This window comes from Myxocyprinus asiaticus, chromosome 35 (assembly GCF_019703515.2).
Source record: "Myxocyprinus asiaticus isolate MX2 ecotype Aquarium Trade chromosome 35, UBuf_Myxa_2, whole genome shotgun sequence".
NCBI classification, from domain to species: Eukaryota; Metazoa; Chordata; class Actinopteri; order Cypriniformes; family Catostomidae; genus Myxocyprinus; species Myxocyprinus asiaticus.
Window position 1 is genome coordinate 2,989,137 of NC_059378.1, and position 19,768 is coordinate 3,008,904.

The 19,768-nt window shown below is 36.1% G+C and overlaps 1 protein-coding gene and 1 long non-coding RNA gene across 4 annotated transcripts in view; one reads left to right on the forward strand and one right to left on the reverse strand.

Annotated features, from left to right (window-relative positions):
• LOC127425927 (uncharacterized) overlaps nt 1-6,994 on the forward strand; it is a 100,813-nt gene extending 93,819 nt beyond the window's left edge. Inside the window, exon 2 of the long non-coding RNA XR_007894708.1 lies at nt 4,893-6,994. This is a non-coding gene — a long non-coding RNA (uncharacterized LOC127425927). The remainder of the gene's footprint in view (nt 1-4,892) is intronic.
• A 2,310-nt stretch (nt 6,995-9,304) lies between these two features.
• LOC127425922 (syntaxin-10-like) lies at nt 9,305-18,879 on the reverse strand. 3 transcript variants are annotated; one of them, XM_051672242.1, is made up of 8 exons: nt 18,702-18,879; nt 17,800-17,969; nt 14,897-14,991; nt 14,743-14,805; nt 14,562-14,669; nt 13,216-13,322; nt 13,006-13,100; nt 9,305-10,236 (listed from the first exon to the last, which is right to left on the reverse strand). In XM_051672242.1, the coding sequence occupies exons 1-8, from the start codon at nt 18,734-18,736 to the stop codon at nt 10,160-10,162; spliced, it is 750 nt and encodes a 249-aa protein (XP_051528202.1). In that variant the 5' UTR covers nt 18,737-18,879; the 3' UTR covers nt 9,305-10,159. The 3 variants fall into 3 exon arrangements, with proteins under 3 accessions (XP_051528202.1, XP_051528203.1, XP_051528204.1); XM_051672243.1 differs by having other exon boundaries at nt 14,897-14,997; nt 17,709-17,969; nt 18,702-18,823; XM_051672244.1 differs by having other exon boundaries at nt 14,897-14,997; nt 17,709-18,017; nt 18,702-18,780.
• Between the last annotated feature and the right edge of the window lie 889 nt (nt 18,880-19,768).

Genomic DNA, 19,768 nt, shown 5'->3' on the forward strand with positions numbered 1-19,768 from the left:
CAATACGCTGATAACTACGGATGGGAAACATAAGGAATTTAACAATTCTAGTTCTGATTCCTCTAGTACTTTTTTTGAGGAACAATAATTTGGAAATAAGAAATGCAGACCTTTTCCCTTTACCGCCCTCAGTTGCCTGTTGCCAAATAATTAAATCGTTTCATATTTAATTTTTCAGTGAATCATTTGACATCATTCCAGATTTAATTTCTAGTTGGACATGACAAAAGTCAATACTGCACCAGTAATTTTAATTCACTAACCACTCCAACTGATTTGTGTTTTTGATTCACTTAAAAGAGCCAGCTCAATAGAATCATTTGTCTGGGAATCGGACTACACTGGTCACGCTGCCTGTTTTGATTCTCTAAAAAGAGCCAGCTCAATAGAGTCATTTGTTTGGGAATCGGACTAAATTGATCATGCTGCATGTTTTAATTCACTAAAAAGAGCCAGCTCAAAAGAATAATTTGTTTTGGAATCTGACTACACTGGTCACGCCGTAGGTTTTGATTCACTAAAAAAAACTAGCTCAATAGAGTCATTTGTTTGGGAATCGGACTATACTTGTCACGCTGCATGTTTTGATTCACTAGAAAGAGCCAGCTCAATAGAGTCATTTGTTCGGGAATCGGACTATACTTGTCACGCTGCATGTTTTGATTCACTAAAAAGAGCCAGCTCAAAAGAGTCATTTGTTCGGGAATCGGACTACACTTGTCACGCTGCATGTTTTGATTCACTAAAAAGAGCCAGCTCAAAAGAGTCATTTGTTCGGGAATCGGACTACACTTGTCACGCTGCATGTTTTGATTCACTAAAAAGAGCCAGCTCAAAATAATCATTTGTTTTGGAATCGGACTACACTGGTCACGCTGTATGTTTTGATTCACTAAATAGAGCTAGCTCAATAGAGTCATTTGTCCAGGAATCGGACTAAATTAATCACGCTGCATGTTTTGATTCTCTAAAAAGAGCCAGCTCAAAACAGTCATTTGTATGGGAATTGGACTACACTTGTCATGCTGCATGTTTTGATTCACTAAAAAGAGCCAGCTCAAAAGAGTCATTTGTTTGGGAAGCGGACTACACTGGTCACGCTGTATGTTTTGATTCACTAAAAAGAGCTAGATCAAATTAGTCATTTGTTCGGGAATCGGACTACACTGGTCACGCTGTATGTTTTGATTCACTGAAAAAAGCTAGCTCAAAAGAGTCATTTGTTTGGGAATCGAACTACACTGGTCACTCTGTATGTTTTGATTCACTGAAAAAACCTAGCTCAAAAGAGTCATTTGTTTGGGAATCGGACTACACTGGTCACGCTGTATGTTTTGATTCACTGAAAAAAGCTAGCTCAAAAGAGTCATTTGTTTTGGAATCAGACTACACTGGTCACGCTGTATGTTTTGATTCACTAAAAAGAGCTAGATCAAATTAGTCATTTGTTCGGGAATCGGACTAAATTAATCACGCTGCATGTTTTGTTTCTCTAAAAAGAGCCAGCTCAAAACAGTCATTTGTACGGGAATCGGACTACACTTGTCACGCTGCATGTTTTGATTCACTAAAAAGAGCTAACTCAATAGAGTCATTTGTTGAGGAATCAGACTACACTTGTTACGGTGCATGTTTTGATTCACTAAAAAGAACTAGCTCAATAGAGTCATTTGTTTGGGAATTGGACTACACTGGTTGCATTGTGTGTTTTGCGCTGTAGATTCAGTAGGGGGCAGTGCAGCTGCTGAATTGCACTGCAGGAAACACTGTCATAGAGTATTTTAGTACAGTGTTCCATTCGCATCATCAGAAATTGCACGTTTGGGAATATTAACAGGGCTGGAAGCCATGAAAATCATATGAGCAAGAACCCGGTTCCCAAACCTAATTATAACTACCAAAAATCATATTATTTAGAAAATAAACTGCATTTATGTTTACATGACACTAGAAATCATCTGAGAATTCTCTGCATTTGACGTGAAAATGTAAACAAGCATGCACACAACACTTGCGCACATTGGATAAGCCAGTAAAAACACAGATAAAGGTGTTTACATGTAACGTGAAATTGGAGTAATGGGCAAAAATCTACGTGCCAAACTGAAAACAATTTAAGGCGTTTACATGACCACACGTCGACTGAAGCATAATTGGTGTAAGATCGTGCATGTACACGTGCTTAATGTTAACCAATAGCCAAATGGCTAGTTATGCATTGTTTTAGGTTACTGTTGTAGTAATGCAGCCTTTCTAAAATACTGCCAGTAGTTAAGGCAGTAATTTAATTTAATTTAAATGGCCAAATCAGCCAATAATGATAGATTTGAAAAAGAAGCATTATAAGCTTAATGCATCATTGTAATTAAGCATTACGATTGGAAGACATCAAGCTGCTATTGAGGTCACCATCTTCCCAGCAAGTAGAGGTTAAAATAAACATTCCCGCAATGGATTGCAACCTCGCATTTAAGCTCAATTGTGGTATGGAACACCCACTTTTCCTGTTCTACTCAGTTTGTACCATACCCAATGGATTAAATCAAGTCTCGCCTTACATGTTGTTTCTCGTTGAGTATATAATTTCACTCTGAAATATGTCACATCGCAGAAGTAAATTAGATTGTGAATGCCATTTCATGTTGATTTTAAGACCAATTCTGGATTGGTTATTAATCGGAAAGTGAATAGAGTAAAATGTGAATGCAAACAAATTCATGTGTTGTTGTGTGTGTGTGTGTGTGTCTGCATACGTGCCATTGAACTGTCAAAACAACAGATGACGAGTGTAAAAAATGGATTAATAGTGACTGCATGAATATGGCTTTGAGTTGGATGGTTTCTCACCGAGCTGATGGTTTTGGTCTGTTTTTAAGCACCTTTTTAATTAGAGTGAGAGAGAAAAATATAACAGTGATCATTTCTTCATCCTCACTGGAATGTACATATATGGAGCTGGATCCTCCGATGAACAGCTTGATAAGTTTTTGTTTTGTATCGACATGTACAAGATCTTCAGTAATGTTTGACTAGAACCATGTAAGTCAAGCAGAACATGTGAGGCTAACCTTTGAATCATAATAACTAAATGAAAACAACACCAAAGGTGAGGAATAAAATGCAAGGAGAGCTATGTAGAAAACTCTTAATATTAGCTATGATTTTATTGCGTTTTTCTACTTTAGAATAGTGCTTGGCCATTGAGAGGTGTTACTCTATTTTAACATAGATTGCAGAACATTTTGTAAAGTAACAAGATGAAATATACAGTAGATAGGAGAAAGAGAACTGCCATATTTTTGCATTGTATATGACTGAAGGGATGGGGGTATTTACTGTAGTGAAATGTCAAAGGGATGACTGCATTTTGAAGTTGGAGACATAGGAAGGAAATAAAGGAAAAACAGAGGAAAAGTGGGGTGTTAATGCACTGCAAGCTGTATGCATTTTTCTGTCTTAAAGGAATATACTTTTTTTAATTGAAATCTTAGTTTTGCTGATAAAGAGAATCTTTGAATGATGCTAAAACTGCCTCTCACACTGTTTTTGGGACATAGACTGCACCACCTGGTGGATGCTTCATAAATGCTGCTGGTAAAAGCAAGTACATCTGTCTGCATCCCACAAGACAAGTAACACCTACTACACGACACGCCCACACCAAGTAACACCCCAATCGCTGTATGATTCATATTGTCTTAACTGTGTATAAATATAACAAAGAATAACTTTTAAATTATATTTCACATATTATATTATTAAACTGAATGTAGTATGATTGTATTCAATAGAACTTTTAAGTTGCTATATTTTTAATAATTTAATTTTTATTAATCTTTGTGGTTAGGGTTAGGGATAGCTGTAGGTGTAGGGTTACTGCGGGACAAACAAATACAACAAACACAGTGAATGAACAACTTTTGCGAGACTTAAAGGGATAGTTCACCCAAAAAGCATAAAGGCAGCATAAAAGTAATCCATATGACTCCGTGGCTTAGTCTTCAGAAGCGAAAAACAAATAAATATTTCGATCCTTTTTTACTATATATAAAAGAAGATTTACAGTAAAAAAGGACTCAAATATGGATCTGTTTCTCACCCACACCAATCATATTGCTTCTGAAGACATGGATTAAACCACTGGAGTCATATGGATTACTTCTATGCTGCCTTTATATGCTTTTTGGAGCTTCAAAGTTCTGGTCACCATTCACTTAAATTGTATGGATCTACAGTGCTGAAATGTTCTTCTAAAAATCGTTGCATTCGGCAGAAGTCATAAACAGCATTTTCACTTTTGGGTAAACTGTCCCTTTAAGCATTTCGCTGGTTATTTGAAGGGGGCATAACTTGTAGTGGGCGTGTCATGTAGTAGTCTTGCCAGATGAAGCCAAGGGAACTGCCATGTGGTAACTTCTGATTTGTGGGGGGGCAGCAAAGATATAGGAATGTTGCAGTTTGACTGCTTGTAAACTTGAAGTATTCCAATGCTTATTTTGGATTTTGAATTTAAAGGTGCTGTAAGTGATTTCAGCCGGTCTACTTCCATGACACTGAGCTGCTGGATTAGCCACGCCCCTCTTTCCAAAACCCAACACTCCAAAGATACCAAAAGAGCTTTTCTGAAAGCAGAAACGGTTGTTAAAAACAACAGCAGCAAAACAGCGCCCTCAAATGACAACTGTTATGAACAACATGGCATAAAAATGGCATTAAGCCTCAATAATTCGCTGCAACTACAATACTATGAGAACGAGCAAAATGACTGACAGGCAGAAAGCGTCATTGCCCGCGGACACATTTTTGTTTGCTGTTTACAGGGTCTAGAGTTGTCACAGAGACCGGTGAACTATCTCACGACACTTATTTCAGTGATATCTTTCAGAGAGTAGGCATACCTTTTCCATGAAAAATATCACTTACAGCACCTTTAATAACCCCTGGCCAATAGAAAATGGACACAACTGTGTTTCTAGTTTAAAATGTTTTAAAGTTTTCAAATATATGAAGAAAAAAAAATGCCATATTTAAAAAAAAAAAAAAGAACATTTCTGCTTATGTTTGCCAAAGCAACGATCAAATCAATCAGTACTTAATACGACACTTTATTAACAGCCTGCCATGATGGGGATTTGCAGTTTAACTGTTGTTTAGAATTTCTACTTGATCATTAAGATCCCTGTACTCATGATTAACTTAATAAATAAACAGATGTTTGAGATCAGGCCCAAAAGGAATCTGTGAACTTTTTTTTTTTTTTTTTTGCATTTTCTACAGCAATTCTGGGTGTAAATCTGCAGAACTCTGTAAAATGGGTTTAAACATGGTCTAGTAGTATAGCTTACTACACTCTTATTGATAGGTGAAGTCTGAATCAAAGTAGCCAAAATATTTATTTAAAGGTGCACTCACCTTTACTCCTAAAGAAATGAATTGTAATTGTGAAACATATACTGTATATATAAAATCATGAGCATTCACATGAAATGAAGACTCCTGTCATATCAGTAACCTTATAAAAGCTGTTTTATTCTACATGGAGAGGGTCCAAACATGGGGGCTGCCATGTTGGAATCACATGACCAGCTGAATACTACTCACTTATTCCCAGTAGCCAGCCTGTTATTGGACAATTTCACTCATTGATTAAAGTAATCATGGCTGACGGTGAATACTACATTTCTACAATGGCATCTGAAACTGAAAACTATTGATTTTGATTGATGCTATGTCCAAGCCAGCAAAAAGTTAGTACACCTTTGACGAAAATGCAATATGGTTCTATGAACACAGATTTTGTTTGGACCGAATGATTACTAAAAGATGACATGTCTCCATTGTTTTCTGTATATCTGCTGCCTGTCTCACTTATTGCTTTTTTGTTTCTAAAATGAAAATCGAAAGCACCTTTGGATGAGTGTTCAGAGTTTTCATGTCTGCGAACTAGTACACTGGCACCTAGCGCTCCCTCTCTTTGCCCCAATGACTGTTTGATCGGGACCGTGGAGTTGCACTTTGAGTTATATGTATATACTTCTTTAATGTCAAGTCTTATGGTGATAAGTTCACCCTACACTACATAGGAGTGCTGGTGAAATATGTTGCTTAAAGGTGAAGTGTAATTTTTAGCCTCTGAAGAAGACATACCTCTCCAAAGCTAATGCATTGTGACTTTTTTTGCAAACATGAAATGTTCTTTATAAGATGTCTATCAACCTGTTAATCACGCACCTGTTTCATCTCCAATTTAAACCTCTTTGCGACCCCCCTTTCCATGTATGTTCCTGGTTCCTTGTTTGTGCGCTTCTGCGCTGCCAGCAACCTCAAAGACTTATTACAGATATCAGACATAATATATATTGCTCTTGTGCATCCCTGCACGCCAGAGACCAACGCACGTGCACACACACGCACAAGCAGGTGTGTGGATCTACCTCCCTACACCTTCAGCCATACCTCCCCCGTCCCTGTGCCCTCATACAGGTCATGTATGGTGTAGGAGACCCTTTGAGTTGATGGTGCTGTTTGAACAACCAGGAAATAAATGGACATTAAAAAGAGGGGGAAATAAGATATTGGAATGTGGTCGATTTATACCTCACCAGGGACTGGGGAGTTCCATCATCGTGGCAATGGAGAGCATGTCTCTGGTTTGGGATTCTGCAGCTAGATTTTCCACGACAGATATATTAATAAACATATATATATATACTGTACATTATAAACAGAAACACTAATGAAGTTTGATTTGTTAGTTGTGCACTCACAGCATGAGATGTTATTCCCCAGAGACCGCTTTTGTGGAAATAAATGCAGTAGCCATTTCTGATGTCAGAACCTTTCATCGCACCCTAAGTACATGCAAGTGTTTCCTCTGTGTTCCAAGTGCCAATACCTTACTGTGACCCAATAAGAAAGAAAATTGCACATTAACTACTGTAAAACATGAAGAAAATAGGCAATGAATATCTTAATAAAAGGTTTGTTACAAAGAGCATTTTGTTGGCTTCCTAATGTGCCATGCACCAATATAAGTGTTTTATTATTTTATTTTATGAATGTTATTTTGCTAACGTTGCTTTTGACAACTAGCGCCCTTGTAAAAGTTCAGTGTAACTGTCTGGGTTTGCTGACAGCAAATTACATATTTACAACATTTCTTTGTCTGTTCCACAGTTTTAATTGACATTAAGAGGGTTAAATCGTATGCTTTGTAGACCTCGTTTAAAAAAAAAAAGAAAAAGTTAATTAAGGTTTATTATACTTATAATTTATATAGCAAGCTTCAAATAGAAAAGCTGTTCAAAATGATAAGTTGAAGAATGGCAAGGTAAGGATTTAAAATGGGCTTCATACTGAACATAATGCATTCACAGACACATGGTCTCCTGACTCCCTTGAAACAACTCATTGGCACAGATTTTACAAAAATGCTCCACAGACAAGATGAACATTTTATAGGATCTGAGCACTTACAACAAGACAAGAAAACATCGATATCATAAAAAGTAATATCATTATTGTGGGGCTGTCGGGTATACAGCCAGCTGAATTGTAGACAATACATTATGTACCAGGAGGCTTTCCATTGTAATATAATAAACATTCATATTATTTTGCAGTAATAATGGGTATGGAATATGCACTTGCAGTGAGGGTTTAGACCACACTGTGTGTCTATGTGTTAAGACTAATTATTCCATACACCTCTCCAATGCAATATGAAACTTTACAGTCAAATGCATTAAGTAATAACCCTGCTTTACTCATTGTGCATTTCGATGACATAATTTGCAAACTAACCACTTTTGCACATATCCATGTTCAACCTCTTTAAAAGGCATACATATTTTAGAATTTCTGTATTTAAAGCTGCACTACGTAACTTTGTGCTCTCTAGCGACATCTGTGGTTGAAAGTTAAAAGTGCAAGCAGTTTGCAGATGAACACTTTACGTGAGTCGTGTTTCGACACTACTGCTCTGGCGGATGAATCTCATGATTTGAGGTTACCTGGACATCGCCTGTGTGTGATCATGACTGGAGATATCCAGAGCTGGAGTCATAACATGCTATTTTCATGTTGATATAATTATGTTATACGATTATATATTAAAAATGATATATTACTTGCTTTGATGACGATAAACACTCTTATGTATACTTTTCTGACACTACACTCAAAGCGCTTTTACATTGAGAACAGGGGAACAGGAGACTCTCCTAAATCATCAACAGTTAAAAGAATATTTTAATATGACTATTCAAGTGTTTTATTAATGTTTGCATTGTATTATCAATTTAAGAGGTGAAACTCGTGATACTGCTGATTCGAGTTCAATGTAAGACTTACATTATTAATCTTGTCAAGGAAATCAATGATGAAAACGTTTGTTAACGAAAGGTTTTTGATTTCGTCAACGATAACGAAGATGAGACGAAAAAGGCACATCATGAAGATAATTAAATCATGTTATTAAAGCGTACTGTTGACGAAAATATGACGATAAAAATTATACAGCAAGACATGAACAGTGCAAGACATAAACAGAAGAAACATCTTGAGAATCTATAAATAGAAGAAGATATTAGATATGTATTCATTTAATCCATTAATCCAGTGTTTTGGGGATTTCTCCGCTTGAGCTGCGCGAGTTGAACTTGCCAACACCAGCAAAATGAACCGCTTTAAAACGCGGTAAATACCTCATACAAACAAATCCTATTTATACATGAGATTCATCAATATATCCACAACATTTATGGAACAACTTACATCTGCACAACAAAACAAATGAACGTGAACTTGAATTAAATGATGCGCTAGTCAGAATAATTGCGTAACTTGCATTGTAAATGCACTGTTTCCGTAAGAAACGCGCTACAGGCAATGCAATATCCTTTCACGGAAAATGAATAAGTCTCTAAATCATGAAGAATACAGAATACAGGCTAACTTCTAAAAAGTAGCTAATACTTCCGTCTATTCATTACAATGGACAGTAGGTCTTGTGTACATTATGTACATTTATACTGTGTTTACATTAGAAAAAGTTTATCATTTTTTCTAAATATATGAATATTTGATGAAAGTTTGGTCTGTTACAGTTTGACACTTTTTTGTCCATTTTGCACGCCATCATCAAGTAGAAGATATTATTTTCGTTGACTAAAATGAATGAATTTAACATGACGAAATATTGACTATTTTTGGCGAAAAACTGAAAAAATGAACACGGCAGTTGATAAAGCAAGTGAAACTGTAGGTCTAATCACACTGTAAACTAAAAACATAAAAAGAGCAATTATGGGGATAAAATATACTTTATTAAACAGGAAATAATATGTACAAGAAGTTAATTTCAGAAGTCATACGTAATAGTAAACATGCACAGTAAGTTCCCGTGACAACGGATAGCGATCGGTAAACACACCAGTAATGTTCGATTCATAAAACCATGACAACCCTACCAGACAACATACTGTATCCAATTCCAAGCATTATAGCAGGTAAACAACTCAGATAAACATCCATCCAGACTGCAGCGATCCTGAACTGCGTCATTGTGACGGACTGAACTGAACAGTGTCTTTCCTGTGTTTACGGACATGATGTCATGACGCAAAGAGGAACGTCATAAGCCTTAGTGCAAAATCCGACCCAACAGCTCAAAATACAAATCATTTTTATAGGCTTACCGTAGTGAATCGGAGCATGGTAAGGACATTGTTTTGAACACTGATCACTTTTTATGTACTCAATCAATAAAGGCAATTTGTTCATTTTGAACCAAAAAAACCTTACATAGTGCAGCTTTAAAATAAAAAATACAAAAATATATTAAGGCAATATTAATTTCCTCAACACCACTCTGTACCACAATAAAAATAAAAAGGGTATTCTACCCCGAATAAAAATATAATAACTGTTAACTTCCATCTCAGCCTCGGTGAAGCTCTGAAATAGACTTTGCAATGAGCCCAAATCAGAAGCAGTGAGAAAATAGACATTTGGGTCAGATGATGACACAAAGACCCTTGAAGGACTATAAAAATGACTGATCTATTTCTCACAAATAGAATGGAAGCTGATGTTGAAGAGTCACTGTTGTCTTCCTCAATAAGACATGATGGAAGGCCAAATCGGAGAAAAGTCTGATTTAAATAGCAAAGAACATGATGAGCACCACGATCAATATGGTTACAAGAACTCCGATAGCACACCACTGTCTCCGACCTGCAACGTATAAAGCAGATAAATGAAGGAAAAACCTCAAACACGTTTATTAGAAAGGTTAAACTTGATTATGCCATTATTTCTTGAATAAATAAATCTGTGAATCTGATTGGACCGCTTTGAGCAGCTTAACAAAATCTTAAAATATTTACCTTTGAACAGAGCTTGAAAAACATTCAGTTTTGACCAAAAATGTAAACATTCAAAAGGGACAGTTCACCCAAAAATTATAATTCCCTCATCATTTATTCACCCTTATGTCGTGTGACTTTCTTCTGCGGGAACACAAAGGAAAATATTTTGAAGGCTATATGATGATATATATATATTTTTTTGTCCATACAATGCAAGTCAATGGGGTCTACAACTTGCTTCTCACCCAAAACTGATCATATCACATCATAAGACATGGATTAAACCACTCAAGTCGTATCAATTATTGTTTGGAGCTTGAAAGTGTTTTACCCCATTGACTTCCATTGTATGGATAATAACAGCCGAGACATTCAGTGTTCTGCAGAAATAAGACAGTCATTTGAGTTTAAGATGGCATAAGGGTGAGTAAATGAAGAGAATTACAATTTATAGGTGGACTATTCCTTTAAAAGGAATATTCCGGGTTCAATGGAGACAATCCGTAAACATTAATATACTCACTGTTTCAAAAGTATAGCCACAAGACGTAAACAATATGTGTGTTAAGATGATTTTAGTGTCATAAAATCACTTACTAACCACATCTGTGTAAAGTTATATCATATTTTACAACTTCGTTGCCATGATGATGTAACGCCGTAAACCCTAAAACAACCATAAATGATTATTTAAACAACTTTACAGTTCAAATAATACAGAAGAATTAATGTAAAATTATAAGCGTCACATTTCTGCCTTTAAACACTCCAAAAATTGGCCCCATTGACTTCCATTGTAAGTGCCTCATTGTAACCTCGATTTGTTCTTTTTTAAAGGAAAGGAGGGACGAGTCGAAATAATTTTTTGTGGTAATCAACATAAAGCCACAAATGCTGCCAGCTGAGACTTTCTAGTAAGTCAGTCCACTGTCGGCCATCTTTGGAACGCTCTCGGGACGCTATTTCCAGTCATGCCAGTGCAGCTTGTGTCTACTTGAATGGAGAAAGACCGAAATCTCAAATACGGTTGGTCAAGATGACGATCAAATAACATATTTCAAATCAGCAATAAAATCCGACAATACTGGAATCATAAATTGTGCTTCTTTACCGCAGATTACGCTAAAACACAAAATGTTCCTGGCTTGTATAGCTAATGCGCTTGCGCGGTCTAGAGTTGATTGACAGGTGATGTCTGTATCTAAAAGGTGATTGGCTCTTAAGGCGGGACTTCCTTTCTACATCCGTTCACCATTGAGTGCTCAGAGCTCCTTGGTTGAGCATTCCAATTTCTCTCATTCGTTTCAATAGAAGTAGCCCGGGTTTGCTAAATAATCTCTGACGCAACTTGTTTTGAACCCGGAATGTTCCTAAAATATGTCTCTTATTCCAATGTAATTTTCTAATTCACCTTATTACTATGTTGCCTAAGTAACTAGGTACATACATGTATTTTAGCATCAACAATATTTGTATACTCTGGTTTACCATAGTATTATCTTAACCCTCCTATTGCATTTGTGTCATTTTTAACCCAGATTAGGTAAATCATCATTTTTAAACACCACAAAGTTTTTCGTACGGGAACCAAACTTTGTGACTTTGTCAAGACTACCAAAATAAACAATTAATTTTTTTCAGATTTTTAGACGAAATTATTTAAGAAATATAACCACTTTTTATAAAACTGTTACATCTTTTGTGGTCCAGGGTCAATTTTGACCCGGGCATCAATTGTGGCTTCACACATGATATTATGCAGATATTTTCGCATATTTATGAATTTGATTTTTCTTAAAAATACTTTTACTCTCTACAGACTGATCTGATAATAATCACACATTAACATTCAGCAGTTCATGCAATAAACAGAATACATTTTATTTAAAAACACTGTATACAAGTACAGATGTTGTGTAGTTGTGTTAATGTTGTTTGGTTGGAAAAACATTTTGGTTGCGTAGATTTTGACTATTGAGTTGTTTTTCAGCAGTAATGAGTAACTGATTAATATAGAGATACAGGAGAATTACCAGAAATTCTCATTTTAAATATTTATATAAATTTAATGCAATGTTATATTAAAATGAAATATCATATAAACCTTCATAAAAAATATATCTTCTCATGTATCACACTGGTTTAACAGTAGTTAATATATATTGTGAAATGTTAAAGAAATTCATTTTTTTTAATCAAAAATAAAACTGACATCATACATAATAAAATTGATATTTTTCAGTTAACACGCCAAAAATAGATCTTTTTACATGTATGAACAGCTAAGAAGTTAACAATGAGCAACAATATATTTTCTGATGAAAACAACTGGATTATGAATGCTTTATTAGCTTAAAACTCCACCGGGTCAAAACTGACCCGAAAATGCAAAAGGTGTATGCAGATTTTGAACACAATAGGAGGGTTAAAGGTGTTAAAATACTTTCTTGTACCTCATCTTAATATGTAAAGACATCTATAAGTAAGCGTTTATAGGTTTATTTTCCAGATATGTGTCAACACTATCAAAATATGATCAATGGCAGACAGGATTTTGAAAACACTTCACCTTTCACATACGTAATAATATAAGTAGAGATATGAAGAACACTCAGTAAAGAGCACAAGCACTTACTGCTGGTCATGTGTGAAACCTTCTCCACTTTCTTCAACACAGAGTCCATTCTAGAACCAGTCTGGTCCATCTCCTCGCTAAACTCACCAAGCATGCTGTGGAAGAAAAAAGCACACAAATGCTTTTAAGATGAATGAATACAACATCATGCAACCTACAGGCTCAATCCTGTTTATTCAGATCAATCTTGTGCATGTGTTCGTTGCTTACACTGCCTGCTCGTCCAGTTCGTCTCCTATCCTGTTAGACATGTCCTTTAGGACACGGATGCCGCCTGACACCAGTTCCAACTGCTCATCCTGGTCCTGCATGATCAGCTGCACACAGAGGCAATTTAAGGAGGAGGATTAATGAATCATTAACATTAAGGAACAACTGAGCACATCCTCTTCATCAGGCTTTGTTTTAGGTAAGGTTGGGAACTGTACGCTATTTAACAGATTCCGGTTCCAATTCCTCTTAACAATTGTGGTTCCGGCTCATGAGTGTCATTCGTTTGGGAATCAGACTACACTGGTCACACTGTATGTTTTGCATTATAGATTCAAAAGAATCGCTCATAAGAGTCATTCCTTCAGGAATCAGACTACATTGGCCACACTGTCTGTTTTGCGATGTACATTCAAAAGAATCGGCTCATAAGAGTCATTCGTTTGGGAATCGGACTACACTGGCCACGCCGTCTGTTTTGCGATGTACATTCAAAAGAATCGGCTCATCAGAGTAAATCGTTTGGGAATCAGACTACATTGGTCACGCTGTATGTTTTGCGTTGTAGATTCAAAAGAATCAGCTCATAAGATTAATTCGTTCCGGAATCGGACTACACTGGTCACGCTGTATGTTTTGGAACGTAGATTCAAAAGAATCAGCTCATAAGATTCATTCGTTCGGGAATCGGACTACACTGGTCACGCTGTATGTTTTGCATTGTAGATTCAAAAGAATCAGCTCATAAGAGTCATTCGTTTGGGAATCAGACTACACTGGTCACGCTGTATGTTTTGCGTTGTAGATTCAAAAGAATCGGCTCATAAGAGTCATTCGTTCCGGAATCGGACTACACTGGTCACGCTGTATGTTTTGCGTTGTAGATTCAATTGTTCGGGAATCCGACTATACTGGTCACGCTGTATATTTTGCATTGTAGATTCAAAAGAATCGGCTCATAAGAGTCATTTGTTAAGGAATCGGACTACACTGGTCACACTGTATGTTTTGCAATGTAGATTCAAAAGAATCAGCTCATAAGATTAATTAGTTCAGGAATTGGACTATACTGGTCACGCTGTATGTTTTGCGTTGTAGATTCAAAAGAATCGGCTCGTAAGAATCATTCGTTTGGGAAACATTTGTGCAAAGCTGCCGTTAAATTGCACAACAAGAAACACTGCCAGACTATTTTAGTATGGTATTTGATCTGCATCTGGGGAAAACTGCATGAAAAAAAAATCATGAAAATCATCTGCAGTAACCACTGATTTATTCCAAAAACATCCATGTATTCATCCATCACAGTGGACTCACGGACACAAAGTTGGTCATCGTCTCTTTACCTGCTGCTGTTCCTGTTGCTCCTGAATATATCTGGAGTTTGCGGACACCAGATGTGGCTCCAGACCGGCATACCGATCATTTCTCTGCACTATGGTTCCCAGCAAAGCCTGTCAGACAGAGACTGATGATGTTAACACAATCCAGAGTCATCTCAGTTTAACTGTAAATGAAGTTACTCACCTGTTTGTTTTTCTTCTCTGCTTGAGCCACAGTCGAGGGACTCGCCAGATGCTCTTTCATCAGCTACAAACACATTTTTAAATTCATACGCACACATGTATAAACATATGACCGCAATATAAAATCAGGAACTAGATAGGAAAATGATCGACACCTGCACAGAGTTCCGCGTTCGCTCCACAAACTCTCTCCTCTCCTGAAGTTCATGCTCTCCTAAATGGAACTTCCCAGGGTTTGCCTCCACAATACCTGATCCTGTCAAGGACTATAAAGAGTTCTGCATACGTACAGTACTGAGATGTCATCTACCAGAAATTACACCTGACACCTGAAAAATGTTGTCTTCTCAAACAGTAAACGTAGGTAGGAAGGTATCAAGGCACATCCAAATCCAATGTTTGCATCATATCTTGTCCACTAAGATGCCTTTATATGGTAAGTTTTTTTAAAGCAACATTGATGTATCCTTCACTGCCAATGCTATCCTACAATTGCAGTTCACTTCAATTGTAAGTGCCTCATTGTAACCTCCATTTGTGCTTTTTTTGTGTTCAAGTGTGTGCTATCAATATAAAGAAAGCTTTTCAATTTTTTAATGATATAGATTATGATACAGTCTGAGACTCTCAGCCTAAGAAACTGCTGAAAAGTCACAAAAAATTGAGCCAAAAATGTACTTTTTTTCTTATTTTTCTGATTTGACATTACATATCTCAGTATAAATAAGGTGGCTCCGAAAAACTGCTTTTTTGTTTTGTTCCCAATTGAGTCAACTGTACCTGAGAAACATTTTGTTTATATGACAAAGCAATCAAAAGTTATAACATTACAAATATAATTTATCATAGTGTCCAAAAACGTCTCCAAACAAATAAAACATAATAATTGTACATAAAAAAACTAATTAAACATGCAAACACAACAATGACTACAGGTTTGCATTGCATAAATAAATAATTTCGTTGTACCTGTACAATGATAATAAAGAGCTTGACTTGAGCATGGAGACATGATTTTAGTAATGAGATTTGGTCTTATTTTGGTCTAGATTTTTTTATTTGTAAATGTTACATATGGCCACCAGGAGATGGCGCCAAGTAAATGAGACAAACTCAATCATGACTCAAATGACACAGAATGAAACTCATTGGAAACTCCTGGTGGCCATATGTAATATTGTGCATCATGTGGATTATCTAATGATCTATGCAACTTATTAACTTATGAATATGTTTGTTTGAAAAATAATCACCTCTTCTAAGTAATGGTATGTGATATTTTATGTTCGGTTTATTTTTCTTGAAAACGCGGCATATAAGCAACACCAACATAATTGTCAAAGACACATATTTAGCTATTACTCGCTATATTTTTGTCTGTGAGTAAAACAAACAGGCTGGTTGTATTTTACTCTTTGAGAGCTTTCCAACGATATATGACACATGGCTATTTGATGAGTTTGACATTTTTACTGATTACAATAATATGTGCAGCGCAAATATTTTTGATAAATTATCAAAACGGAACAATTCTGATTTGTCTGCAAATTTCAAAGCACTTGTTCAGTTTTGGTCATAATGTCTACATGCGTTGGAAAGTAGAGCTCCTAAGCTTTCAAACGATATCTATTTTGTGTTGATCAAGACTGTAATTATTAATATATTGACAATTATATCTTTTTTCTCGTGGGCCCATCTGAGCTAAAGGGTTAAAAGTTTTTTAATGAAGTGCTTTAGTAAAGACTACTACAGATTATTTCAAAACACAAAATTGGTCTTAGTGTATCAAATAAAGTGCTACACAACAGAGCATCACTTTATAAATAAAAAACATTGATGATAACTTAGATTCAGTACAACAACACTTTTGTGCTGAGATATTGCTTAAATATAATTATTATTTTTTATTATTATACAGTAAATACTACATTGTATTATAGTTGTATATTTCTGTGGCAATTTCTTCAATTCTCCCGTCAAGCTTTTATTTTGACGTGAAGGCTTTTCCGTTCTGTGTTTCTGATGGGAGTTTCAAACCTCCGGTTAAAGGGATAGTTCATCATAAAATGAAAAATTCTCTCATCATTTACTCACACTCATGCCATCCCAGAAGTGTACGACTTTCTTATTATGCTGAACACAAACAAAGATTTTAAGAAGAATATCTCAGCTCTGTAGATCCAGGCTTTGAACTTTGAAGGTCCAAAAAGCACATAAAGGCAGCATAAATGTAATCCATGCGACTCCATTGGTTTAATCCATGTCTTCTGAAGAGATATGATAGGTGTGGGTGAGAAACAGATCAATATTTAAGTCCTTTTTTTACTATAAATTCTCCTCCCTGCACAGTAGATGGCGATATGCACAAGGGCGGCTGAAGTAAAAGTTAAAGTGGAGATTTATAGTAAAACAGGACTTATTCATTGATCTGTTTCTCACCCACATCTATCATATCACTTCTGAAGACATGGATTAAACCACTGGAGTCTTATGTATTACTTTTATGTGCTTTTGGACCTTGAAAGTTCTGGTCACCATTCACTTGCATTGTATGGACCTACAGAGCTGAAATGTTCTTCTAAAAATCTTCGTTTGTGTTCAGCAGATGAAAGTAAGTCATACACATCTAGGATGGCATGAGGGTGAGAAATTGATGAGAGAACTTTCATTTTTTGGGTGAACTATCCCTTTAAGACATGGGTCCGGTGTGATTATTAAAGTACAGAATGCTGCGGTTTGATTATATTAATATATAGTCTGCTGGTGCTGCACGCTTTACGGGTAAAGATCCGTCTCTTCTGTCATCTACTACAACAAGCACAGCGTGTGATGCTCATAAAATGTGGCATTTTGATCGACTTGGAGACTGATGTGATAAAAGTACTATTCATTTCTTCCTGTTTGACAGAAGTTTAAGATAAGCAAATATGCATAAAAAAAATTACTGACTGCACTTTTAAGAGGTACCTTCATCCAAAAACACTGTTTGTGAAGTCAGTGACTGACGGGACAGCAGAGTAGAAAGGCATTTGCCTGTATCTCTCACTTGGGAGGATACTGATGGTTTCATGCAGGTCCTCCAGGTCCCAGTCGATGGCCCTGATGCAGTTTCGGAGTTCATTTGTGCTCCAGTCCAGCTCATCACGGCTGACGGGTGTTTCCTCCTGGAGTAGTTCCTCCCAGCGCTCAAACAGCCCCTGTGCTTTGGAAAGAGCCTTCTGCACCTCCCTGCCAACAGAGAGGGGTCCACATCAGCCCACTGGATCTGAGTAAATACTAATCAACAGTAAAGCACTGTTTACATAAAGCCAAGGGCGTAGCTAGGAAATTACTTTTGGGTGGGCCTCAATAAAAATGGACGGGCCAAGATTTCGCCCAATTTATTTTTAACCAAATTTTCATTAACATCAGAGAAACGGCGCATTCAGAAAGTTCTTTCACACTTTCAGAAATCAGAAGTTATACATTTTTAAACTATTTATAAATATATATTTGAAGTCAAAGAATAATTGTTAATATTCTAGGTGGGCCTGGGTCTGTTTTTGGTGGGCCCAGGCCCACCCCGGGCTACACCACTGCACAGAACAGTTACTTTCATGGTGTGGTCATGTGGCACTGGCTATTGTGACGTCATATATCAATATGATACCTTTAAGTTGTTTCTATTTAGTGAAGTGGACTCAAATCCATGTGTGTTTATATTTCTCAAACACATACACAATCCAGCAATGCAACTCCCTCTGGCCCCTTTAAACTTAATTTAAGATTCCAGATTATGTCAATGAATTCAATGTAACATGTAACTCTGTTTATTAGTAAACTGTTACACTGAAACACTTATAGTGTGTCGTTCCACTGGAGCTACAGGTAATGATGGTGCTGCTTCACTGACCCTGCGTCTCCTTTACACAGAGAGAAGACAAACTTTTAGATGGAGCAGAGGAAGATCACTTTGCTTACCCTTTAACCACGAAAAAGGGATCTTCCATCGACATATTAACTCCCCTGTTTCAGGAGCTGCATGAAGTCACCGGCAAGATGAGTTGTGTAAAACATGTACGCGAGCACCATTTTTCAAAATAAAAGTCATCAAGGCCCATCCGCTTCACTAATGACTACACTGAATCAGTTTATGCACATTTTAATATTTTTGTAAAATATTCTGGTAAAGAATTTTTTTTTTAAACAGTCGTACGTGTTTTATTGCATGTTAATAAAGACATAAAAATGCATTATCCTTAATGTTCTGCATTCATATTTTATGATAAGTTTTATAAATCATTTTATAGCCTCTTTTATGATGAACATGTTTTCAATTACTGAGTTTAAGTCATTTTGATATATATATATATATATATATATATATATATATATATATATATATATATATATATATATATATATATATAATTTTTCTAAGGAATAAAGGTCCATAACCTCCTCTTGACTTTAACTTTATTGTGTTTTTTTTTTTTTTTTTTTTTTTGGAGCTGAAGTCATTTCTTAACAGGCTTGAAAACCCCACATCCAAAGCATAGACTTCTTGACCTCATGATAAACCACAAGCTTTTGAAATACATTTGAAAGAAAGAATGAAAGGAAGAAATGAAGAAAAAGGAAAGGCAGAAATAAAGACAGACACACTTGTTTTTTTGTTTGACTTGAAAAGCACTTTAATCATAAACTACAAACAAGCACTAAAAATAGAAAATGGCAAGATTGTTGAAAAATATTAATAAACGATATTATATGCACACAAGCATCCGCAAATGAACAATATAGTTCCATCTTCACAGAGAGATAAGAAAGCATCATTCACACACCATTTCATCTCATATTCATACATAGTTCATGTGGTTTGATAGAAGGTGTGCTCAACTCTGATTCTAGACTTTACCAAAGCAGTGAAAAGGCGTAAAATATTTGCATTTCACCCTTCAGCAGATAATCTGGAAGACTTCCAAACTGCAAGTTCAGCTTGCCCAATTATAATGCTTGCAACAGTGCATTGTTCTCGGTGTGATCTG

Bases quoted from the DNA above. Each gene is read 5' to 3' on its own strand.
- LOC127425922 (XM_051672242.1), bottom strand. From the start codon at position 18,736: ATGTCGATGGAAGATCCCTTTTTCGTGGTTAAAGG. The intron at 14,992-17,799 runs GTATCCTCCCAA...TGACAGGATCAG, and splicing joins GGACCTGCATGAAACCATCA to GTATTGTGGAGGCAAACCCT. The intron at 13,323-14,561 runs GTAAAGAGACGA...CTCTGTGTGCAG, and splicing joins AGCAACAGGAACAGCAGCAG to CTGATCATGCAGGACCAGGA.